The 25,318-nt window shown below is 44.6% G+C and overlaps 3 protein-coding genes across 3 annotated transcripts in view; 2 read left to right on the forward strand and 1 right to left on the reverse strand.

Annotated features, from left to right (window-relative positions):
* Window positions 1-3,695, forward strand: part of LOC139350918 (proton myo-inositol cotransporter-like) — a 57,454-nt gene extending 53,759 nt beyond the window's left edge. The window contains exons 9-10 of the mRNA XM_070992592.1: window positions 281-433; window positions 1,248-3,695. Of these exons, the coding sequence (XP_070848693.1) occupies window positions 281-433; window positions 1,248-1,474 (380 nt within the window). The 3' untranslated portion in view covers window positions 1,475-3,695. The remainder of the gene's footprint in view (window positions 1-280; window positions 434-1,247) is intronic.
* Window positions 3,694-8,099, reverse strand: LOC139350917 (uncharacterized). Its single transcript, XM_070992590.1, has 15 exons — window positions 7,945-8,099; window positions 7,788-7,827; window positions 7,534-7,681; window positions 7,250-7,382; window positions 6,955-7,012; window positions 6,727-6,823; window positions 6,484-6,593; window positions 6,130-6,257; window positions 5,877-6,040; window positions 5,729-5,801; window positions 5,615-5,648; window positions 5,336-5,363; window positions 5,174-5,250; window positions 4,154-4,793; window positions 3,694-4,001 (listed from the first exon to the last, which is right to left on the reverse strand). The coding sequence occupies exons 1-15, from the start codon at window positions 7,965-7,967 to the stop codon at window positions 3,826-3,828; spliced, it is 1,929 nt and encodes a 642-aa protein (XP_070848691.1). The 5' UTR covers window positions 7,968-8,099; the 3' UTR covers window positions 3,694-3,825.
* A 683-nt stretch (window positions 8,100-8,782) lies between these two features.
* Window positions 8,783-23,239, forward strand: LOC139350916 (ATP-binding cassette sub-family D member 2). Its single transcript, XM_070992589.1, has 10 exons — window positions 8,783-9,721; window positions 10,179-10,359; window positions 10,897-11,018; window positions 15,848-16,010; window positions 16,495-16,589; window positions 17,659-17,804; window positions 18,894-19,039; window positions 19,855-19,939; window positions 20,414-20,539; window positions 20,633-23,239. The coding sequence occupies exons 1-10, from the start codon at window positions 8,783-8,785 to the stop codon at window positions 20,835-20,837; spliced, it is 2,208 nt and encodes a 735-aa protein (XP_070848690.1). The 3' UTR covers window positions 20,838-23,239.
* The last annotated feature ends 2,079 nt before the right edge of the window (window positions 23,240-25,318 follow it).

Here is a 25,318-nt window from a genome sequence, read left to right on the forward strand (position 1 = left end):
GAATTGTAGATGCTTTCATTTTTATTAGCACCATCTGCAGAAGACAAGTGTGTGTGATGCAGTTGAAAGCTCCAAAACAGCCTCTGAATGCTGATGAAATTGATGCTGGCGTTGGCATTTAGCCTCATGGTGCTCTAAGCATGGCTGTAGACTTTTCTTTTATGATATTTTGATCTAAATCAACATGAACTCAATGTGTGACGGTAGCGTACGCACCTGTCCAGTCTGTTTAAACATGCCTCCATGTCCTCACGACGTAATCCTTCACCTTCTCCCTCAGGGATGGGTCCCATGCCATGGACCATCAACTCAGAGATTTACCCTCTGTGGGCACGGAGCACAGGTAACGCCTGTGCTGCCGGAGTCAACTGGACCTTCAACATCCTGGTGTCTCTCACCTTTCTCCACCTGGCTCAGTACTTCACCTACTATGGTTAGTGTGTCGGCTGCAGAATATTGTGTAAACCAGCTATCTGTAAAGCTGTTATTAGCAATCCTTATGCAACGCCTTCAGCAGTTGTTGTGTAACATCCTTTCCTCCAACACGGAGGTGACAGCTGACAGACACCCTGAGGTATAGCCAGTCCTCTTCCATACATCCTCAGTCAATGTGGCTCAACAGCAGGTTTCTTCTCAGACAGGAAGGAACTGACCTTTTGTGGGAACTGGCGATCGATCAATCAAAGGGTGATTATGGAGGCATCCCGAGATGCAGCGGGTTAATGATCGATTTGGGTCGTTCATCCATTCATCCGGTTTATAAGAATCATTGACCAAGAATGGGAAACATAATGATGTTGTCATATAAACGGTATTTAGCATAATGCACACTCGGCTGGAGCTCCGAAATGCCATTCTGCTTTGACAAGGAGAAAATAGAGATCAGAGCGGCCAGGGAATCTCATTAAACCTCTGTCACCGTGTTTTGTGTGACTGCTTGTTTCCAGGTGCGTCAGTGTCGCCTTCTTCTGTTAACCCTGCTGTAATGTCATTTTTGACAAGGTCATGTGACTGCTGCTTTGAAGTTATCGTGGGGTGACCAGAAGCCTGAAGGCAATATTTCAATTCGGTGAAACATTTTAATTTGTTAGCACGCAGACATGAGTGTAGAGGTTCTGCCCTCCAGATCTGCCGTCAGTGTTTCTCTTTGTCGTTAATTGAGAACAAGCCAACTTATTTATAAAAAGCGGCACAGCTCGGGTTTGCTGCCCTCAATGACCGCGTCCTCTTTTGTTCCGTCTTTCCAGGAGTGTTCTTCCTCTACTCCAGCCTGGCTTTGCTGGGCTTCTTCTTCATCTACGGCTGCCTGCCGGAGACCAAAGCCCGACGTCTGGAGGAGATCGAAGCGCTGTTCGAAAACCAGCTTTGTTCCTGCGGCGCCTCCGATTCGGACGAGGGGCGGCAAGTCGAATACATCCGGGTCAAAGGTTCAAACTACCATCTATCGGACAACGACGCCTCTGACGTGGACTAGGGAGGGTTTGAGCATCTGTAACTTTCCGTTCTGCATTTCCTGAAACATGCAGAGTGGTCGGGTCGGTAATAATTTTCTTTCTCTGCGTGTGAGCTGGGGAGCCTCCGGTTACCCTCACTATGAGGTCAGAATCATTAAAAGGTGCGAAAAAGAGTTCACTTTCAATTCAGTCAATTCAGGAGTCCAAAATCAATCAACAGCTTCAGCAGCTAGCAGAGGGAGTATGTTTAATTAAATGAGGGTAAACTAAATCTGGAGTTAAACCCACAAATATCTCGATTATGAAACATTGCCTCGTCCACACTTAAAGGACACTTGGACAGGAAAATGACTGTTGAAAACACAGCACATGGACAAAATATACGGGACGCTTCCTCTCTCATGAAGTCCACTGATGATGATGTGCTTTGCAGAAGGGGCTGCAGCTCAGAATCAGTAAGACGTCCCTGATATTTTGTACATTCGCTGACTAAACTTTATTCGTGATGTACAAAGTAAAACATTACAGTCACCCAGCGTTACGTCTGGAGATGTTTCCGTTGAGAACTCCCATTTCAAAAGGTACAGTAAATGTGGTCTCAGGTTCCTTTGTTGACATGACAGCAGTTGTAACTTATTGTTGATCTATAGTACCATTATGCCTTTCTCTATGAAACACGTCTCAGTTCAATGTCGTTTAAGCTTGTAGCGTAACACACTCAATGTCAGTTCCTCATCCGATGACAGTCTTAGGTTGTGGTTGTTCTGACATTTTTTTTATGAGAAGCAAACACCAGAGATGTACAGTATATTGTTCAAGATTAGAAGATTTGTATCGTCAGTTGGTGCCTAATGAAAAACACTCACCAATCTAGTAGCACTGAATATTACTTCTGTTGCTATGGTTTCTTTTTATTAACCTGTTTATTTAAATGATGTTATTTCTCAATCAGCTTTGCAACAAATCTCTAAAGGGTTTCTGTCAGTACAATCTGTTATGATTGAGACTTCACTTGTATTTCATTCTCTCTTGAACATAATATTAGTGCCTGTGTATTGTGAAGGTGCCTAACGGCCATTTTTCAGTCCATGTATTATATTATGTTATGATGATTAGGTCGACATAGCTTTTTTATTTGACATGTACATATTTGTATTTCACCTGTGATGGAATATTATTATTTTTTACTCTCATGCATTTTGATTTCTGTCTTCCTCCATAGCCTTATGTACAAATAGCGGAGCATATCATTTATGTGGTTCTCGTGTCAAAAGTCGAGGAGTAGGCTTTAGCGTAATTTGCCAATGTTGTTTTGTAAAGCTGTAAAACTGTGTGAGGTTACACCTTGTTAGTTAAATACACATAGGTTTCTGTGTAGCAAAACTTGTTTGAGAGTAGACGATGAAGTAACTTTGTGTCCAATGAACAGGTTTTTCACAGCAGACCACGTCAAGTGAAGGACAGTCTAAGCTCTTTGGCACATGGATCTGAACCCATGATGAATTAATTAGATATTATTATGTCTTTTTTTAATAAACTTTTCAAATCAGAAGCTGTTCATCAAATGCCGTGACCCATCAAGGTTGAATAAAGTATTTGCATCAAGTATTGTGATATTTTTGGAATCTACATAGGTATGCCCATGGAAATGGTTAATCAGCTTAAGTACCGTTTTACTCTTCCAAACCCTACAACGGGCCTGTAAACAAACCTTTAAAACAGAAATTTGGATTTCCTAAAAGTAGCTTTAAAGGACCATTTGGTTCAGGATGAGCCATCGTAAAACCACACAAGCTAGTTTTGTACTGAGAGTATTACTGCAGGTAAGACACACACGGACGAAGCTCCACAACAGACCGCGTAATGAAACTTGTGTTGACCAAATATTTACCGTGATTGTTTCAGGCTGCACCTTGTCAGAGATCACGTGGTGTCCGGCCGTTGACGTCCACTCGTGTTGACACTGTCTCCCACAGCGGGGACATTTAATGTGTACTTATGGTGAAACGGTTGCATTCTTTTTTCAGTGTGAACCAACTATGTGTTTCTACAGTTTACGAGGAATTCAGAAAATACAAATTAAGAAAAAAAAAAAACAACAGTGCTGCATATAGTATATTTGATTAATGTTCAAGCTGTAAATGTTTTGCTAGAGTTTATATTCTATAAAAAATGAGTATCTTCATGAAATCTTAACACTTGAATATGTATATGATGAAAGAAATAAACTTATGAATCATAGTAACGCTGTGGGGCTTTATTTCACTGTGTCTCGTAACACTTTGAACCAACACTGCACATTTTATGTAGTTTATATGCTTCAAACAGTGTAATAATGCTGCTTTTGTCCACACGCCTTCATCCCTTACCATCACTCCGCCTCTCTCTGCTTGAGCAAGAGCAAAATGTCGGCTATCTCCAGAAGTGCTTCAGCCTCTTCTGTGCATCGGTTAACTCTGGTGGAAGATGTGACCTCCTCCTTGACTTCACTGGAGAGGTTTTTCATCAGGCGGCCGTTTTCTTGTTGCCCTCTTTCATCTCTACCCTCTCTCACCGGGAACAAGGGCAGAAAGCATGGTTAGTCAACAAATGGCCCCGTGTTCATTTCTGTCAATGTCAGCAGAATCTGCAGGTTTTAAAGATGCAAATATGAATCTTCAGTTGACGTGATTTGGTACACTCAGTGTTTCATGTTATACCTCTGCCATCAGTCAGAGCATCTAGAAAGGGGTTTATGGGTCTCTGCAGGATCACTCTGTCATCACTGTTATTAGCAGTGAATTTGTTTATAGCCCTGCTGCCTGATAAGGAGGCAGCCCTGGGTTTCTTCTGGCTCCAGGGTGTACGCCTGCTGCCTGGTGAAGGTGTCTGTGTGTTTGCCTCTGCAGCAGTATCAGTCTGCCCCCCTGTGGCTGCATGCTGTACTGACACATCAACAGGTGGCAGGCACAAGCTAAACCCAGCAGCTTTCAATGCACTGTCTACAACAAAGCTGCACTGAGTCGAGGCATCACACGTCTCAGCCGTGGGGCTTCCGGAAGTTTGAGTTTCCGCATTGCGACTCTCTTTGGATGCTTTCCTGCATCTGCATGAGCTCTGAGTTTGAGCCAGAGCCTGAGGAGAATCGACCTGAGCTGTGTGGCTTCCCATCCGTTGGCTGTTACTCCCAGCTTTCTGATCATCTCTGAAGTTAATTTCAGGTTTTAGGTACGGGGTGAGAAGCCTGTGCTGAGCGTGCCTTTGTTTTGGATTCCCCTGGTAGCCCACATTTGGGTTGAGGCTAGCTGCACAACAGGCTTGGTCTATACATGGAGAAGCAGCCTGGCAGCCTTCTTTCTCCTAAAATAGTTGAAGTGAGACACAACAGTGTTTTGTATTAGATATTGCTAAAGAGAACAGTGTTTGCTGGTGTGCAGTGAAATGAACCAAGAGATGTACTCAAAATTTAGGGCAATGAAAAGTTAATTTTCACTGATAACTAGTGCTGACTGCAGGATTGTTTGTCTGCTATTATTGTACTAGTGTGTGTTCTGTAATGATCAATAATGCCCATGTGTGATATACACTCTGAGTTTAATTAAAATGCATGCAGTGTGTGTGTTACAAAATGAAGACTAAACTCTGCTGTGGCTTTAACATCTCTCTGGCACGGTCATGTGATTCTGCAGTCACAGCCCAGCAGCGAGATGGACAAACCTTGTGGCTGTAACTTTACTTACATCATCCGAGTCTGAACTGAGGTAACCTAACGAACAGTTGCAGCCATTCATGGAGCTGCTGCTGAGTTCAAAACATGCTGTGGGATTGAAAAAAAACATTTATTCAATTTATTGTCATTTCTCCAGCATATACACAACGCATAGATGCTTAAAGACACTTACAAAAGTTCATGTCAGTGAAGCTGGAACACTGTGAATGAAACAGAATTAACATGTAAAACTGCAACTGCTCACATCAAAAGTGCACCAAACCATCATATACACCATTTATCATCTATCAGGAGATATAACACACTGTGCAACAGCTCACAGTGACTGGAGAACCAGGGTACATTTTCTTAATCAGCTCAGATTTGAATGTTAATTCCAAGCAATTACAAACTCGACCACTTGGTGGTAATAAAAGGCTAATTTAACACACTCACATATGTGTTAACTTACCTCCACACCCACGCGCTGTGAGTCAGGGACAGTTCTAACAGTAAACAAAGAAAACCCAACGTAAAACCAAAGCTTCTCAACGACAGTGAAGTGCATATTATGTATAACACATACTGTGGTGTTGAAGGTTTGGCTGGTGTTTCGTCTTTGAGATATATCTTTGATTGTCCTCTCCCAAAATAAGAAGCTGGAAATCAAATTTAATGTTAGCCTGATGAAAAAAAGTCACTGTGGTTGTGCAAAAGCTTCCAGCAGTATTCACCTTCTCTTTGGAGCTCTTCAGTACTGAAGCCCCGAAAGACATCTTCCTCAACCTGCTGCTCTGTCTCTGACTGGTTGAGAGTGAAGTCCAACGTGGGCTCCCTGTCCTCTGGTTGGTTGAGAGAGATGACCTCATGTCTTGTGTGGTCCCTGGGCTCTGTGTTACTGTGATAACATGCATTGACTTTGAGTGGATAGACATGACAATTTGAGAATAGAAAAAAAAAGCCATCAAATTCTCCTGTTGTCCTCACTCTGGCTCTGGACTTCCAAACGGGACTGGAGCTGCAGTGGGTATCTCCAGTTGGTAGAGGGGTGGGTTTAATCCACAGGACCATGGGATAGAGTCTGTCATACCTCTGGGCTGGGAGAAAGGCTGAAACTAGCAAAATTAAATCAGACTGGATATTAGAGTTGTTTTAATGCTCGTCGTTAGCTCTCTTAGTCTGTGTAGATTTACACATTGTACACACAGGAGGAAGCTGTCAGGCAAAAGCCAAAAGCTCCCACGCCTGTGTAAGCACCACAGCTATGATCGTGGTATACAGCACTTTTATTAACGTGAGATATTCCTTAACATTATAAAATGATATATGTCTTTTCACTACCTTGGTCTGCTCCAGCCCTGAGGTGTCCCAGGGTGGAGGGAAGGAGTGAGGAGAGAGCTGCGCCTGCATCTGGCTTCTCTGCTGGAGATTCAGCTGCAGGGGGAACATTCCTGAAGAAACCACTTTGATTTGACCTAAATCGACTAATTGCGTACAAAATATACTCATGCAGAGGAAGAAAATGCACAGTAACCATTGTGTAAGTTCACTGATGAGAGTTTGTTCTATAAATTACTACACCACCTTGGCCTGAGGAAGCTGATGAGGTGAAGGAGAAGGGAGATGGCAGGTAGTCAGACGCACTGTTGTCTGAGAAAGCTGACTCCAGCACTGGTGACAGCTAGGGGACAGAAAAGTGACATTTTAGTCCGCGGGTGCGAACATTCATTCATGTTCAGCAATTTTCCCAAAGATAAAATCTGTTGTTGTTTTTTTTTAAAGTGTAATACAAACAGCTCGAAAGTGACTAACCTGCTGACACTTGAACCCTTGTGGAATAACATGCTTTTTCTTGCTTGTTCCTTGAACACTAGACATTTACACAAAATAAACACAATGCATGCTGAAAGATGGTGCTCTGTGAAAAAGGTATTACTGAATATACACTGACTTTATATAGCTGAAAAGCACCGATTGTACCTCAAACTCATCCAGACAGTGGACTCAAAAACCATGGTAAGGAGTCAGTGTGTCTATCACTCATCTCAACAGCTAGTGTGATCAATATTCTGTTTGTGACTGCGGGTGCCTTGACAAACAGCTCTACCTGAACTCTGATTGGCTCTCAGCAAGGCTCAGCTGTGATGGAGAGCAGGGGCTCATTGGGAGTACCAGGGGCTCATTTCTCTTGTGCTTGGATCCTCCTTTACCGCTGCCAAGAACAGCAACTTTAGGAGGACCTGAAAGACACGAATGTTTTTGACTTACATCATATGCCATATGGAGGGATGGATTCACATAGGTGCTGATGGATAGACAGGTCTGTGATCACACAGAGTATATATGCCGTAGAGCAATTGTGTCCGTGTGATCCGTTAACTTATTTCTCACCTTTACTCTCTTTCTTAGCAGCAATCTGGTTGACGATGAACAAAGTCATCAGGTCCAAACTACCTGAACTCGTGCCTCGAGGGGATGCTGGCGAAGGAATTCCCAGGTTTTTCAATCTCTGCTGCATTTTCCTCTTCTCAAAGAACTCCTGGGAAACAATAGCGACGTCAAAACAATTAGCTAGACGTATGCGAGGAAGCCTATAGCAACTACTTGTCTTGTAAAGTCATGGAAATGATATGTCCATGTCTCACCTTCTGTCTTTTTGCATCATTCTTCATCAAGAATCGGTTCCTGCAACGAGAGTCGTTGTAACGGTGACGTCAACTAGCTCAGCTAACGTTTAAATGCTAATGTTAATATTAGCACGTCAGGTATGAACTAAAATAGTACCCCCCCACCCTCTCTCACCTTGAACCCCCGACCCAATTCATTTTTAACGGCTGTAAAGACCGGTGACCGAATGGAAACTCCAGTGCTGTGTTAAAACAAGAAAGCTATAGCTAATGTGTGAAAGCTCAGAGTACACCGGTAGCCTGATGCGTTGGCTCGGTAGCTAACTGTGGTCAACTAACTGAAGCTGTTGCTTAAACTATGTAGAAATGCGCGTGCAACACCCATCCTTTACACGCGCAACTCAGAAATGCCCATATACGCTTAGAAATGTATTTTAACCACTTCTGTAAAAGCTGTCAGTGGTTAATGTTGCCTCGAACAATTTAATTTCCTGGTTACAGAGTTACTGAGTAATATATTTTCGCCGACACCGATATAGCATGGATACCATACAGTGGGACTAAATTCTTACGTCCATCACGCAACCAATCGTCTTCTGGCGGGGGCGCGACCAATGAAAAAAGCCGCTACAAAAGCGTTAGACGGAAATAAGTAGCGTCAAGTTAGCGGAAAGCAGAAACATACACAATAAGCTAGGAAGTTAGGCGTATTAATCTTAAAAAATAAAAGCACAAATTTGCCGGCGCGGTTTATATTTATCCCTGTGATGTGGAGGAAGTTGAACCTTGAGTTTTTATTTTGACAACTGTAGCCGGAAATTGAATGAATGTGGTTTGTCTTACTTGACATTGGTACAAAAAAGATAAGGATGTAGCTGTACATGTATCGGGCTCGCTTCACATCAATCCAACCGTCAGAAGCCCTTCTCTCTTTTTTTATACCGACGTGGTGAGTCGTGTCTGGGGGATGGGTGTTGCAAGGATTGTCAGCAGAGACGACTAACGTTTGAAAGATGTCCAACATCCTCGATGCGGCGTCCAAAGTGAGATGGGACCGCACGACTGCGGCGAAGCGAGCCGTGTTTCTTGCGGCGGCTGCTTACGGTGTCAAAACACTGTACCCCATCATCTACAGGCAGCTCAGCAAAAAGAAAGATCGGAATAATCGTCGGGTTTCAAAGTCGGAAAACGGCTCCACTTGTTTGGTCAAAACACAGATCGAAGCTGATCACAAGAAGGCATCACCGGGAGTAAATGCAGAATTTTTCAAGCAGATCCTCGAACTTGGTAAAATCCTCTTCCCCAAGCTCGTGTCCAAAGAGCTCGGTTTGCTCTCCTTGCACTCGGTGGCGCTCATATCCAGGACGTTTCTGTCTATTTACGTGGCCAGCTTGGACGGCAAGATCGTCAAAACGATCGTGGAGAAGAAACCCAAGCGCTTCATTATCCAGCTGATCAAATGGCTCCTCATTGCCATTCCGGCCACGTTCGTCAACAGCGCCATCCGGTACCTGGAGTGCAAACTGGCTCTGGCCTTCCGCACCCGGCTGGTGAACCATGCGTACCGGACCTACTTCACCGATCAGACCTACTACAAAGTCAGCAACATGGACGGGAGGCTCGCCAACCCGGACCAGTCTCTCACTGAGGATGTTATGATGTTTTCCCAGTCGGTGGCCCACCTCTATTCAAACCTCACCAAGCCCATACTGGACGTGATGCTGACCTCCTACACACTGATACAGACCGCGAGGTCCAGGGGGGCCAACGCCTCCGGGCCGACCCTGCTGGCCGGGCTGGTGGTCTTTGCCACGGCGAAGGTCCTGCGGGCCTGCTCGCCCAAATTTGGCAAGCTGGTAGCCGAGGAGGCTCATAGGAAAGGCTACCTCCGCTATATGCACTCCAGGATCATTGCAAACGCAGAGGAAATCGCTTTCTACAGGGGGCACAAGGTATGCAGGCCTGGATGAGGGCATATGCAGAGCAGAGGGGGCATAATTGTGGCAGCCATGCAGCAATATTACAGGGAATAATGAGGTGGTTACTAAATAGTGATCAGTTGACAATAAAACCACAAAAGTTCATCACTATTCTCCATTAATAGATGATGAATAGATGTGTTTCACGTGTAAAATATGTACATGTCAACACTTAATTTCATTTTCTCTTCCCTCCATTTCAACCATTCCACAGGTAAAATCCAGTTATCCATATGTTAGATTAGCCTGGCTAACCACATCCAGTAATAAAGTTCATAATGTGTTATACATGCATATATCAGTGTAATCAGATTGGACACCGCACACGAACAGGCCAGCTGCTGATGACAGTGACTCCAGTCAATGCTCCACCGCAGAGACACAGGAAGTGATGATGGTGTTATGCATTGTGATATACTGTCCACTGCAGGTGGAGATGCGTCAGCTGCAGAAGTGCTACCGGGCTCTGGCGGACCAGATGAATCTGATCCTGTCCAAGCGCCTCTGGTACATCATGATCGAGCAGTTTCTCATGAAGTATGTGTGGAGCAGCAGCGGGCTGGTCATGGTGGCTGTGCCCATCATCACGGCCACGGGCTTCGCCGACAACGGTAAGGACGCCTCGAACCTCTTCTGCTCAAAAACTCCCAATTAAACGTCGTAGGGTATGGGCGCTCTTTCTCATTGTCATCCCAATGAACTTCAGTTTGTGTGGCTGCGTCTGATCTGGTGTGTTGTGCACACAAGGATCATAAGCATCCCCGTACCTGCAGCTGACTGCTTCCTCCTCAAGCAGAGGCTGATGAGCACGTGTGAGAGCAGTAGCTTCCTCCCACACGTCCCTGGTGACATTTCAGTTGCATTCAAAATAAACCTGTTACTGAGTCCCTTTGTTGCCGCTTGCACTACTCCCGTGCTAATGCTCTAGCACCACTGCTGTTATTTAAATACTCATTTCCGTTGTATTCTAATGCTCGCAGGTGCATGTGTGACGGTGGGTTGTGAGTAGGCGCACAGGACAGAGAAGCTGACTGTCAGTCATATAACAGTTTTGTTGCTTACATAAACATGTCGGTACTATCAGAGTGTCTTAAATCAGCTGCCTCGCTCTCTCTCTCCCCTGTCTTGTCTCACTTTCCGCCCTCTAGAAACAGCAGACGGGCAGACGCAGGTGATGGTGAGCGAGAGGACGGAGGCCTTCACCACCGCCCGGAACCTGTTGGCCTCAGGAGCCGACGCCATCGAGAGGATCATGTCCTCCTACAAGGAGGTGAGGACATGCTGAAGTGAAGGCAGCGTGTGAAAGACTTGCATTCTTACAGGAAATGCTGACGAATGCAAACGTCATGAAAAAATAAAGTTTAGTCAGCGCAAATGCACTTGATTTACAGATGTAGGCTGCAAAACGAACACTGCATCGCCCGTGATATTCACCAAAACCATGAACAGATTTGAATCATTGTTGACCATTACCCCATCTTTGAATGTAGCTGTTGCAAAAAACTGTTTCTTTTACAGTGGGAAACAATTTGAAGTCATTTTTCAAGCAGAAATGTCAAGTATTCACTGCTCCCTGCTTCTTCAATGAGCAATTGCCGCTTTAGGTCATTTTGAACTGAACACCATTCAGCTGTGGACTCTTGATCAGACAAAATCTGGGAGTGTGACATGTTTCGTACAACCTTACTTGCTGGGAGTGGTGGGTTTGAGAGTCAGTTTCAGCTCAAATGAAGTTCATATGGGATGAGATGTTCTCATTGAAGCATATAAGTAGCTTATCCCTTTGATTTCATTGAGTGCCTGTGCCTTTGCACTGTCATAATCACATAAAATAATACAAAAATTACTTTCTCCAGTTTGACAGACAGATGTATGGGGTCATTTCTGGCCTTGGTTTGAATGGACAAGTGGTCCACCAGACGGGCGGGTAAATGCCCAGACCGACTGAATGACGGACAGATTCACGCTGTACAGTACATCCATCTCACTCTCCACTCTCCCCAGTGTGAAGCTCACCATGCATGCACAGGAGTTTATTTGAGTACTGAAGAAAGAAATCGCTGAATGAAAGGCCTTGTTCATTAAGGGCCAAATCCCTGATCTCTCGTTGCATTTTAATCAAACAAAAAAAGGAAAAAAATAGAAAGACCCATTCATGCATTCTCCCTCTCGAGCTGCATTTTGAAGTCCATAAGAGGATTTGCCTGCAGCACATTTGTGGCGAAGCTGTATTGCAGCACAGCTGGTTTATTCTCGTCTACTTCGGATCATACGCGCACTCATGTTTTGGGACGTCGTCTTTCAGGCTATTCAGTGTTTCCCTTAGTAGCACTTGAGCCAGGGTCAGCTGAACTTGCACAGCACGCTGGTGGTGAAGTGGAGGAATTGCAGCTCTTTTGAAGGTTGTCTGAGTCACTGCTTCTCCAAAACTTCCCATTATTCCACTTTACCGACACCAGAGTGCAAACACATTTTACAAATACTCAGGCTCAAACCGCCATGCAGTGTTAGAAAACACGAGCCAGCTCGACATGAATCATTTTTTTCTGTTTTATTGCGCGTCTCTGGCTCAGAACACTTCCCTGGAGGCTGTGAGTTGTGGCCCGTGTTGTGTACAGTGTTCTTAGATGTGCTGCAGCAAGCCCCTGCATGCAAGGCCAAGAGGTGTGCGAGCGTGTGTGCAATTTACCAGGAACATTCCACAGGCAGCATCTCCCACTCACACCTCCGAACACTGTGTCTGTTTGATATGACATTGTACAGTGTGAGTGGTCAGATGGCCCGATGACATGTCACAGCTTGTGTTAGTTTGTTACTCATCTTTTAGACTCCTGTTCAACCCAGCTCTGCCTGTTTGCTTCCTGTGGTTGTTTTTGTTGTTTCCTTTATCATTGTTTAAGCTGTCAATCAGAATTCTAGTGTTTTCAGCCCAAGCAACTGCAACGCGGGTGTGAAAATCAAATATTCATGGAGAAATCTTGCACAGTCTTTCCATCATTGTTGTTCTTTGCCTCCTCGCTTACGTAGCAAAGGCTGTTTGTGTCAGTTTGGATGGAAGCAGCGGGAAACATTTTTGCAAAATGGCACGATGCTTAGCCGTTGCGTTCGAGCTGGTTGCAGATTTTATGATTTGACAGCGCATCTGACTGAAGCTGGCGCTCTGATATGTCTTAGACTGCGTTAGATCGAATCATGGAAAGAAAAACTGATCAGAGAAACCTTTTATAGGCATTAATTCCTCAAGATTGAATCTACTGCCACTCTCACGCCACTGTAGGTCAGCCGGCAGTGCATCCCGGTGTGTGTGTGTGTGTGTGAATGTGTGTGTGTGTGTGTGTGTGTGTGTGTGTGTGTGTGTGTGTGTGTGTGTGTGTGTGTGTGTGTGTGTGTGCGTGTGTGTGTGTGTGTGTGTGTGTGTCCAGAGCTCCTTCCCTCAGGGTTTAGCCTAGCTGTGAATAATCCTCCATCTGTTGATCTTTGAGCCTGCACTTCTGCACCTCTTTCTCACTTAACCTCTCTCTCTCAGACAAATGGAGGAGGACCATGATCATATGGATCGGCCTGAAATATCATGGCTCTACTTCTAATATACAGAAAAGGCACTTGAACCACACCACGACACACCTGTTCACATTGCTTTACTCTGTATTTGGACAATGAAGTGAAGTATAACAGAGTAGGGATGGCGATGTTGACGGTTAACCACTGAGAATATTTTTGGCTGGTTACACATGTCGGTCTATAGGTTCATTTGCATACACACGGACACACTCCACCAATGGATTTGCTTAGCCTGGGGCTAATAGCTCTCTTAGCCTGGGGCTAAGTGCAGCGTGAAAACCATATGAGATAGGAAAATGAAGCGTAGTAAGCAGCTTGTTGTGGGAACATTTCCTCCAGAAAGGCAACAAAGTCAATAGTGAATTGTGCGATGTGACTCCTCAGTTTAGTCGTGGTACTCGCCCCACACCGTACCACATTTGGAACAAGCACCCAGCTTCCGTGTCCCAGAGGAAGGCTCAGAGCCAAAGATCATGGCCCTGCTAGGCGGTGGGGGGGCGGCTGTGTGATGAACGCTGGTCCGAGGCCATGCCCCAGTTGGTGTGCTGAATGATTGGGACTGTAATGCTACAGATCAGTGTGGTGGAGGGCGAGGGACTCAAAGAGCTGGTTCAGTGCCTCGAGCTGGAGTACGCTATGCCTTCAAGACCTGCTGTGACTGAACGCGTTAAGAAACACTTTGAGGAGAAGGATGAGCTAAAAGTCAAGCTAGCTCTGACCACCGACTGCTGCACAGCTCTCGCAAATCAAAGTTACATCACTACTTCCTGTCTCCTCATCAGTGCTGGCTGGGAGATGCAGTCCATTGGGCTCCTCCGTTCAGCACAGATCCATGCTGAGAAAAAAATACAGATCTCTACATGTGTGTCTGATTTATTACAAATTCAACCTTTTTGAATTCAAAGAGGCTTTTGTCACATTTAAAACTATTGCAAAGCTCTTTAAACACATGAGAAGCACAATCAGTCCTCCACTCTTTAGACCTGTCCTTGCCTCTTTAGACGTATTTCATCTGTGTTTTGGTTTCTTTCTTCTTTGAGCTCGCTGTCTCTCAAGCCCCACATGATGTCCATGACTTCCTAGAATTGGTGTTTGTTGTTTAATATAATCAAGCTGTGTCAGCAGCCGGTGTTGCCTCGCTGCAGGGTGCATCGCTAAAGCCAAAGCAACAGGGTGATTTTTCTCTCGGTTTTATCCTCATTTGTCCTTAAGGGTGCATTACATGTTAATGCAGAGTACCCTCCGTCTGCTTCAAAAGATATTTGCTTAGCTCTTTTTTCTGATATACTCGCATGCTTTTTGTCTTTATCCTGTGTTTACATCAGTTTGTGCTGTTAAAATCATTAGAATTGCTTTTGTTCAAACTACTTTGTGACTTTGGTGTTAGTTCCATATAGAGAAACACAGAAACACTGATACACGTCGTTGCACTCACATTTACACACTGTAATGGCAACTTTTTAAAATTATGTTTATCCATTATTTTAGTTATTTTAACTACTTATCCAGTATTTTTTTAACAATTTCCAGTTTCTGCAATCTATATTTTTGTGTCTGTTATTTTAACTATCAGTTTCAACCATTTACCTGTCTTTTACGTGTCTGTTAATTTTAACTAACTAATTAAATGTTCACGCTTAGCTAGCATGAGCTTTTCAGCCATTTATCCATTATGTTAAGCAAGCTATTTCAACCATTTTCATTACTTTCAGCTAACTATTTCAACTACTTTTCATTACATTTAGCTAACTATTTCAACCGTTTTTCATTACGGTTAGCTAACTATTTCCACTATTTAGCTATTCCAATCATTTTACATCACTCTTAGCTAACTATTTTCATTCTTAAATTACTTCTAGACAATTATTTCAACCATTTATCCAATAATTTTTGCTATCTGTTTCCAGCATTTCGTCATCACTCAAAGCTAACTGTTTAAACCTCTCTACTTGCTTGCTAACGTACTGTTCAGGTGTCACAGGTGACTCAATATGTGAATGTATTTTTTAGTCACTTTGTAATTACTATTTTTCAAATGAATTCCTCTACAATTTCTCCACATACCGCATGGTAACTGCAGAGCTACCACTGATTGACAATCACAACTTAAACATACACACATTGTGTTTCTATCATTTTTGGGGACATTACATTAATTTCCTGGACACTTACCCAAACCATAACTATAACCACGACTTGCCTTACCCTAATTTACACCTAACCTTAACCTAAAACCTAACCTTAACCCCAGTCCTCAACCTAAAATTGAATGATTTACGTTAAAGGGACTTTTCTGTCCCCATAAAGATGGTGAGTCCCCACAGTTTGACTGTGTAAACAGATTTTGTCCCCACAATGTGAGGAATACATGTCCACACACACACACACACACACACACACACACACGCAGTCAGAGTTTTATCAGCGCACGGCCCTGATCGTGACCTGTGTCAGGATCTGAACTTCTCTCCTGTCACACTAACATTTCTCTGACTTTACTGACACTGACCTTTGACCCCTGTGTGTTTGTTGGGACAGGTCACAGAGCTGGCAGGCTACACTGCACGGGTCCACAACATGTTCGTTGTGTTTGAGGACGTCCAGAAGGGGATTTACAAACGCTCTTCTCTATCAACCACAACAGGAGCAGAGCAGAAGAGCAAGCCTGAGATGCATATAGATGGACCACTGGAGATAAAGGGTGGGCTTGCTCTTCTGTGCACACACACCCACACCTCCATCTGTATTAACATGCAAAACAGGTGGTACCCAGCCTGATGGGCCAGACGCAGTTGCCTCTCTATTTCGGCCTTTTGTTGCACTTTTAAGACATACTTTCTGCCCAAATTTCATGCATTTATCCACAACCCAGATGTGGAGCAACTTATATAAGCAGAATTAATTCCTAGATCGCCAGCATGACATTACGAGCGATCAGCAGCCTCAAGGTCAAAGGTCAGAATTATCCTTTTGTAAACATCCATTTAACCCCAGACTGAATGAATGAAAGCACTGCTGACTAAGTAAAGTCGTAAAGAGGGTTTTTTTTCATCTTTAACCCCATAATTCCTGCTATGTAGGTATTATCCCATCCATATCCATACTTGAGTCTAATCCTCAATTTTTGCTCCCATACACTGACAGTTTTTCTTCTGCCTGCCTGTCTGTCTTTATTTCCTCTTCAGGTGATGTGATAGATGTGGACAACGGCATCGTGTGTGAGAGTGTCCCAATTATTACGCCGAACGGGGACGTTGTTGTGTCTTCCCTGAACTTCAAGGTGAGGCAGCTCTGCTCTGTTTGCTTCCATTGTGTCACCCTTCTTTGAGTGGCCTAGTATGTGAAAAAGCACCAAAATGGTCATTTAATCTCTATTCCAGCGCCAAACTCCACTTATTATGTCTCATTAATTTAGGGCCGTACCAAACAGTTTGCAGCTTCATTCATAACGTTCCTCTTTTTAAACATTTTTCAGTCATAAAATATGAGTATGTAGTAATATGAGAGTCGACAGACAGGCAGAGCTTCATTAAAAAACCTCAATAGAAGCTTCGAGGTGCTCCCTTTCGAATGTTGACTCCCCTGGGGTTTTCTGCTCTATGTGGTGTTAATTATGTAGTATTTATGAAGAATCCTTTGCCTCCTCCTCATTAGGGAACAGATGCATCCTTTGGGTGTCAACGTGTGGCCGCTGTAATGAGCTGGAGACGATACTGAGGTCCTTAGTATTGTAGATCAGTCATGACAAAAGAGTAAAATGATGTCATCATTTTAGCTGGGTTATTCAATAGTGTTGCTCTCGAGCTCTTGCGCTAACAGACCTTAGTCGAGACTGCATCGAGGTCTAGTTGTGGAGGCTGGTTTGAGGTCAGTACACTCTGCTTCTCAATGAGTGCCTCTTACTTATCAAGCACAGACAGGCGGTACTAGTATACTCACTAACTTTGTTTTGGCACGTTGACACCTGGCTTGATGTAACTCTGATAATGAATTATAGGTATATTAAGGTAATATGTAACATTTTGGATTCAAAGAATTATGGCATTGAATCATTTACTGGACCGTTCTCCTGACAAATGTCGGTCCAGATTATTCACAAGAATACTTACCACCTAAAACGCAGTGTGTTCTGTTAAAAAGTTTGGATCTCTGTGGAGGAGTTTTTCGGCTCTTCCTCTGTTGACTGACCTCTTGTGTGTGATGCTCCATGCTCAAAGCTGCCTGTCAAAAGCTGCACACCCACTGACGCCTCCCACCTCTCCAGGGCTTCATACCTTAATGACGTTCAGTAATTATACTGAGGACTGACTCAGATTAAGGTGGATTATTACATTCTCTTTCCATTTCAGGTAGAAGAGAGCATGCACCTATTGATCACTGGGCCCAATGGCTGTGGAAAAAGCTCTCTATTCAGGATCCTCAGCGGCTTGTGGCCCGTCTACGGCGGCCGGCTGCATAAACCCTCTCCTCAACATATGTTCTACATCCCTCAGAGGTACACACACAAACACGCACTTTCACACATGACTTATTCGGACATCCGACAGCAGTGAGTTGTACTGAAACAACTTTGGAGTCTGATCATTGTGCCAGTGAACCCTACCAGTAATCTAATCCATTGTAATAGGACCTGTGTGTGAGACTGACAGAGAAACCAGAGCTCTGGCCGCAGTGAAATATTTACCACCCAGGCAAGGCTTGAAACACTTTCAATTACAATGATTTCTTTATTAAAGCTCCGCTGGTGCTGCAGCCGTTTGCTGGTAAACTGTGTATCATCAGCGTGACTGAGCGCACCATGTGTCCCCACACCGCTCAGTATTTTGAACAGGCTGCTCTCGATGACATAGTGCACGCACCCACGGGTCACATGGTAGCACATGGCGCTTGGATGACATCACAACTTAAATGACTGAAACTCTAAATAATGTCATTTACATGATCCTGCTGTGGATTTAAGATTAAGGTTGAATAACGTTAAATTGGTTAGCATGTTTGGTTCAGTTGCTTTAGCGATCTGAAGCCTGTTTGAACTTTAGGTAGCTAGCGTTAGCAAGATAGCAAGGTAATGATTACGTTACATAGATATCGGTCACGTGGCACATTGTCAGGTCACAGTGGGATTAGCCTCGTAAAAGAATCCACTTATTAATACTAGTTAAGGGGCTAAAGTGTGATGTGATAAAGTTGTAGGCTAAGATGATCAATTGATTCCTCATAAAGGTAGCAGCAGAACCGTAGTCCTTCAACTGAACTGAGACCAGTGAAGACAAACCATCAAATGTAATCTTACCCAGAGCTGCTTCCAGCTGCAGCCTCAGCTGACTCCCCCCTGCAGAGCGGTGAATATTTCATACATAGGATGAGACAGCCACCTGGCAGCTGTAACAGAACCCAACACACTGTGTACAATAGAAACAAGAGAAGCACAATGGGTGTCCTCTCAGCATTTGTTCTCTAAGTGTGTAAAAGATGTACCTCTTTGTGCACACACACCCTTTATTAGCACGGTCTTTTCCTTTAGCACAAATGAGGGATGAACAAAGAAGCACTCAGTAGATGAGGTGTGTGTGTGTTTCTGCAGGCCGTACATGTCCATGGGTTCATTGCGGGACCAGGTGATCTACCCGGACTCAGTGGAGGACATGGCTGCCAGAGGAGTCAGTGACAAGGACCTTGACGCCATCTTGGAAATAGTCAACCTCAACCACATTGTCACTAGAGAAGGAGGTAGGACAGTGTTTGACGGGGAAATAGATTGAAGACTTTAGAAAACACGCAAATTAGCTCAGGCAGCACTTTCTGACAGCCCACTTCAAAAATAGACAAGTACGCACCGAACAAACCAGACAAAATAACCGTCATGTAGACAAAACATACAAAATAATCATCAGCCAAAGTAACGACCCGCTGTACAAAATAACGACCAAACACTTAACAAAGTCACCGCTAGCTACGACAGCAAATGAGAGTCAAACTGGACGAACACCATTAACAGTGGGAATGGATTTGTTAGGCCGCAAAAGCAGCTTGAAGTCATCTTTTAGCATTAAATGTTCCAGATGTTGACTCTCAAACCATTCAAACGTTTGCAGAATGTGCACTGCAAATTGTAACTGCGCTGCCATTTCTGCTGCTGTTTTCAAATCAAGCAGATTACATTTGTCTGCAGGTCTTATGCGCTCGGGTATTACTTGTATTGCCTAAACTTGAGTCTGCGGCTAATTGGCAGTCACCACCACCCCCCCACTGCCAAATAAACAGGCCCTATTGTTGTGATCCAACTACTGTACACAGCTTAGAGCTGCAAGAGGTTTTAATTTATGAATGGCTGCACTGTGAAAATGTTGGGAAAGGTCTCAATCGTATATGCAAATGAGCTCGCGCATACGTGGTCACGGGTCATCAGTCATGGATGTGGACATGCGTGCAGCATGCCGGCAAAGGATTTTCTGTAATGATAATGTGACATAGAACACCTCATCTTACCAACATCTCGGTAGCAAGTGTTTTCAAGCGTATGTGACGTCTTCTTCTGCGTCCAGGCTGGGACGCCGAGCTGGACTGGAAGGACGTGCTGTCAGGAGGCGAGAAGCAGAGGATGGGCATGGCTCGCATGTTCTACCACAAGTAAGGAGAAGCAGCATCGTTGATGCCAGCCGTTACACTGAGGCCAGTCTGCCTCGTTTGGATGAGCTGGCTGGATCATTATTTGTTTAAAATGAGTGCAGGGAGAGAGAGAGATTGACCAATGGGTGAGCTAGATTGACTTTTAACAAGAGAGAGGGAGCGGCGCCTTTCATTTCAAGGCGATAGAGCTCTACCTCCCGTCTGGAGCTACATTATTCTCCAGGTTCTCCTAGTCTCAAGGAAATGCATTTGCAGCCGACGTACAATGGCCTGTTGTGATTGGTCCGCAGTCCTCTCGTCTATGTTTTGTATTTAGTATCAAAAGTAAAAGTTAAGTGCTCTCCCAGTCATTTAGGAGGGGCCGCTTGAGGTACAGTATGTGCATTAACAAGCCAACGTGCTCGGGAGGTAGTAGTTGAGCAGGGTTGGTGTTTTATCATTCCTTACCCACAATGCCCCCTGTGTGTGTCTCAGGCCTAAGTATGCTCTCTTGGATGAGTGTACCAGCGCTGTGAGCATCGACGTGGAGGGAAAGATTTTCCAGGCTGCGAAGGATGCCGGCATCTCTCTGCTGTCCATCACGCACAGACCCTCCCTGTGGTAAGACACATCCTTCAGGAAATCGCCTTGAAATCCTTGACCTAAAGTTGGAAATTCACTGTATGCGCCACTCTTCCTCCTCTCCGCCTCCAGGAAGTACCACACCCACCTGCTGCAGTTCGACGGGGAGGGCGGCTGGCGCTTCGAGCAGCTGGACACGGCGACGCGCCTCTCCCTCACCGAGGAGAAGCAGCGGCTGGAAGCCCAGCTGGCCGGCATACCCGAGATGCAGCATCGCCTCAACGAGCTCTGCAAGATCCTGGGAGACGACTCTGTCCTCAAAACAGCCGAGGAGTGAGAGAGAGAAAGGGGGCGGGGAGGCGGGGGAAGGGGCCCCGAGGGGAGACGAGACGAGGGGGAAAAAGCGGAGAGTGTGGGAGACGAGGAGGCTATGAAAGGAAAAGAAGTCCGAAGGGGGTTGTTAGTTTTTTCAGGCTTAGATTCTTTTTTTGCTTGTTTAGATTTAAAGCAGGAGAGCTCTTAATGCCAGCAAGTCTTTCATCTCTCTTTTCCCCCTCCTCTTTTAATCCCTGCTCCAACCAGTCAGGCGGACGGGGCGAGCGAAGAGGATCCAAGTATTACCCCCCCCCCCTTTTACGCTCATCGACTGCATAGATTTGAAAAATGTTTGCTTTTAGCGCACATCGTTGTCACGGTCAGTTTGCCGCCGTGCGAAGTGGCGAAATCCAAATTCACGGGACGTCATTCGTTTGTTTTGTAGCACTTTACCCTGCTTTTAGTGGGCTGCTGCTGTTTGTCGTGGTCACCCACAGTGAAATAGCTGCATTTTAAGCTGGAAAACTTTTAATATAGAACCACTAAATAATGTCCAAAGCAGTATTCTACACCCCGCACACTGGGTGATTTCACAGTAGATTTTAGTTTTTACTGAACTTCATGGGACCTCTTGGCTTCGAGAGGTGACAAGAGACTATTTTTCAAAATGTCACAATATGCCTTTGTTTGATTTTGACTTTCATCTCGCCGCGGTACAATCCCCTTCCTCGTACCTCATCGTGGCCCTCGTTAGGTTGATGCGGGCCTGCTGATAGCGGCTCGGCTGCAGACACGTCGCTGTCAAAGAAGCCAGTCTATTATTAGAGCGATTAGTGATGCAGGTCTGACTCCAAAACTATAGCTGTCCGGCGCATTGAACAAATACAATGAGCGCAACAGGCTAGCTGCAAAGGAAGAGGGCCAAGAGGAAGCCGACCTGATATTCTGGTCTGTCTATGAGCAGCCAGTAACTGTAAGATGTACATACACACTGGAGCCAGCTGTTGAGGCCTGTGTGTCTGCTGTGTGTCAGATGCCTGCTGGGACTACATGACAGCGAGCTAATCCACGACGCTAATGTAATCAATAGAGGCTTCATATGAATGATGTTGATGTCAGGAATAATCTCTATTTGTCACCTTCCTCAAGTGGAAGCTGGTTATCTTTTAATGTCATGAATACATGCGCTTATATATTTTAATTCATTATTATTAGAATATATGAGGCCTTATTGGGTTATACTTCATTTATGGATCATATAATAGGGCTAATATTACAAATTTGGAGGTCAGGCTTGTTCATAGATCACAGATGTCGGCTCTCTTCAGCTTCTTGGTTGATTTGTGGCTGATATACATTTTGGCTACACGCAGGAACAAAACAAAATGTTTTTCCTCGTTTAGCCTCCGTGTTTGTTACCCGTTATCTGAAGTTGTGATACTGTGAAATCGGCGTTTTGTTACGTTCACATCTTTTCGTTCTCCTGAGAAAAGTCGGAAGCGCCGTGTTCTCCTGTGGTGGTGCTCAGCTTTGGTTGCGGCTGCTTTTACAATGTGTTGCTTTTGTGGTGTGTGTGTGTGTGTGCTTACTGCGCCCTGCAGAAAGAGGGCACATGGGTGGAGAAGGTGCGGATGTTGGTGCCATTCATTTATAGTCTTTCAGATTTCACCATAGGCACATATAGATATATTTTTGCAAATTCATGCATTCAACTGGGCCTAAAGCCCACTGAGCAATATGAATTAACAGTGCTGTGTGACAAAAGATTCCTTTGTTGACCTTTAATTCAATGTTTCCTCTGTAACGTTCACCCACACCCCCTGACTGATTACAGAACCAGTAGAATCTGGCATATGGTGAAATCTGTCTGTATTTGTATGAGTGGTCCAGATGCCACGACCAACCCTGGTCTCCTAAATGTTCTTCTCACGCTGCATGCATGTCACCTTGAAGCTTGTGTGCGTGGAGCAGCGCGACATCAGGTCATCTCACTGGTTAGAATACCACTATTTCGTTGCTACGCCTCTGCTCGGTGATCCCGTCGCCATGTCTGTTGTTGCAGAGAACGGACAATCAGTCACATCAGCAGCAGATGCAAACAAGCGGCGCTCGGCTATATTTCACACTAACACGTCGTCTTATTATTATCTGCAAAGAAAGAAGTGATGTCACAGGAGGTGCACGGCGACACCTGCGTCTTCTCATTTGTCATGTAAATTGTAGAGTGTCCTCGTCTCGGCTCCCTCAGGCCTTTTGTCAGACCGAGCTGGGCCCGCATCCAGGGTCTTTAAAACCTCCCCTTTTGGCTTTTAGTGTACAGTTGAAGCAAAGAACTTAAGGCCATTTGGATGCAGCCCTGCTCTGCTCAGGGTGAAGGCTGCTCGGTCACAGAAGGACAAACCCCCCCCACAAAAAAAAGAAAAATGTGACTGGGGATGAAAAGTAATTCAAAATTGAAATGTGGCTGCATTCCTTTAATATCTAAAGGAATAATAACTGCAATGCTCTGTGCGGCCTGGTCATATACTCACCTGGACTGCACAAAAATACTTGCTTTCATTCGGTACGTGCGTCAAATCAAAGGCGTTACTGTAAGGCTTGAGAACGGCATGGCAAGCCTCTTCGACAGCAGTCTGCACTGGAGCGTCTGACCTGAAATAAGCGGTGCCGTCAGTCCGACTCTGTCGACAGGAGGCCAGAAGAGCCGCTGAATGACACAGAGCCTGCTGAGTGACACTGGAACATGAGGTCAGCTCAAGAGCAGACGGTGCCTGGAATTCACAGGCATGACTGGAGCTTGAATAGTTAAAGAGTCAGAAGTACTGTTATTTCATCTTGAGGAGGGGGGGATAATAAATGATGAGGCGTCCTTTTACGAGTTGTCCGATTCCACTATGAAACGGAGGCCAAACTCTACCGCTGCTAATGTTTGTGTTGGGCTGAAGCAGGTGCCCATGTTCCTACGTTTATATGGTACATAATGGGAACATGACAAAGGGTCCTGTGGCAGCATGCTGGCCCCTTCAGATTACACAGGGGCGACCACATTTTTCTTCCTTATCGATATCTTTAAAGTGGCTGTAACCAATATTCCTATATTAATTATGGATGATGTACAAATGTGAAGAGGGGTCACTGATATTGATCATAGTGACAACTCACTCAACCCGCAGTTCCCCTCAGCTCAATTGAGCTTTGCAGCGACGTTCAAAATCAATGTTTTGCTTTTCTGGTCTGCAGCTCTCCTATGTTGGTTCACTCTCAAGCAGAACAGCTGAGAAGAAGACTTACACGGCTCTAAATGAACGGAAAAAGGCCACTGTTCGCCCACTTTGCTGCTTCAACATGAATGGACGTTAGCGTTACGTTTAGGTTGTTTTTGCTGCCCCCAAGTGGCCAGGCGTAACCTCATCATTTCTTATCCCGACAGGAAACCTGTTGAGCAGCCTCGCTCGTTGGATGACCCTGCTGTATACTGTAATGACATCCTTACTAACAAAACTTTGATACAGAGAATCACCTTCTATCACCCCTTTTGTAAGTAAGAGATCGAATGTATCCATTATGTATGATAAAGCATCTCTGAAGGTTGACAATGAATACATGTGGTCAGGTCGGAAGAGTTTCCCCTTTTGTTTGATAACTGATCGTTTTATAATTGTGTTCATAGTGCATGTAACATAGTTTTATTAGAGCTGCGTCGAGGTGTTTAAAATTTGGATTTGCTGTACACGTGTGTGAACTGGGACAATGGGAAAGGAGGCGTTTCAGCTTGAATTGTCATGTTATTTGAGTGGTGAAGGACAGTCGAATGAAGATTTATGACCATGTCCTCAATGACAGAATGATACAGGAAATGTGTAGTACGATTGGTTTCTGACTGATTGAGGATGTTTTTGAGGCGTTCATTTGACTGTCCTGGACCTCAGAATCAGCGATTGTCCCACAAAGCCAGTGATTACTACACTTTGTAGTTACTACTTTAAAGAGTTTGCAATCAAAACACCCGTACATGTAACTATTTTATATTTTCAATCCCTGGAGCAGTAGCCCAGACTTCCTTTATTGGGATCTCATCGTGCATGTGTAGGAATCTGTATTCTTTAACCTTAGAACCAAGAGAAGTACATCAGCATAAAGGTCATCTGTTCAGAAATCATGTGCTAAGGTCACTTTATGTTGAGAAATGAAGATGTATTTTCTTGTAAATAAATAATACAGTGCAGCCTTGAAAAATGGGCCGTGTTGCGTTTGTGGTTCACCCGTTTCTGGTCTGCTCAGTGTTAAAGAGTTCAGGGCAGCGACAGGTTTTTGTCACAACTGTAGTTCCTTACATTGAGAAATGAATGTCATGTTATTTATAGCCAAAGTAGGTGGTTGTCGCAGCGAGCTAAAGGCCATGCCACCTCTTCACTCTGTGGGATGTTTAGGCTGACAGTGTCAGACCCACTCCTGATGACATAATTCAGATTCTGGACAGTTTTAATATCTTAAACTCAAAGG

The sequence above is a fragment of the Chaetodon trifascialis genome, chromosome 22, assembly GCF_039877785.1.
Source record: "Chaetodon trifascialis isolate fChaTrf1 chromosome 22, fChaTrf1.hap1, whole genome shotgun sequence".
NCBI classification, from domain to species: domain Eukaryota; kingdom Metazoa; phylum Chordata; class Actinopteri; order Chaetodontiformes; family Chaetodontidae; genus Chaetodon; species Chaetodon trifascialis.

Coding starts and splice junctions, on each gene's coding strand:
- LOC139350917 (XM_070992590.1), bottom strand. CDS start 7,967: ATGAATTGGGTCGGGGGTTCAAG. Junction 7,828..7,944: donor AATTGGGTCGGGGGTTCAAG/GTGAGAGAGGGT, acceptor CTCTCGTTGCAG/GAACCGATTCTTGATGAAGA. Junction 6,594..6,726: donor ATCAGCTTCCTCAGGCCAAG/GTGGTGTAGTAA, acceptor TGGTTTCTTCAG/GAATGTTCCCCCTGCAGCTG.
- LOC139350916 (XM_070992589.1), top strand. CDS start 8,783: ATGTCCAACATCCTCGATGCGGCGTCCAAAGTGAGATGGGACCGCACG. Junction 10,360..10,896: donor CACGGGCTTCGCCGACAACG/GTAAGGACGCCT, acceptor TCCGCCCTCTAG/AAACAGCAGACGGGCAGACG. Junction 19,940..20,413: donor GCTCGCATGTTCTACCACAA/GTAAGGAGAAGC, acceptor TGTGTGTCTCAG/GCCTAAGTATGCTCTCTTGG.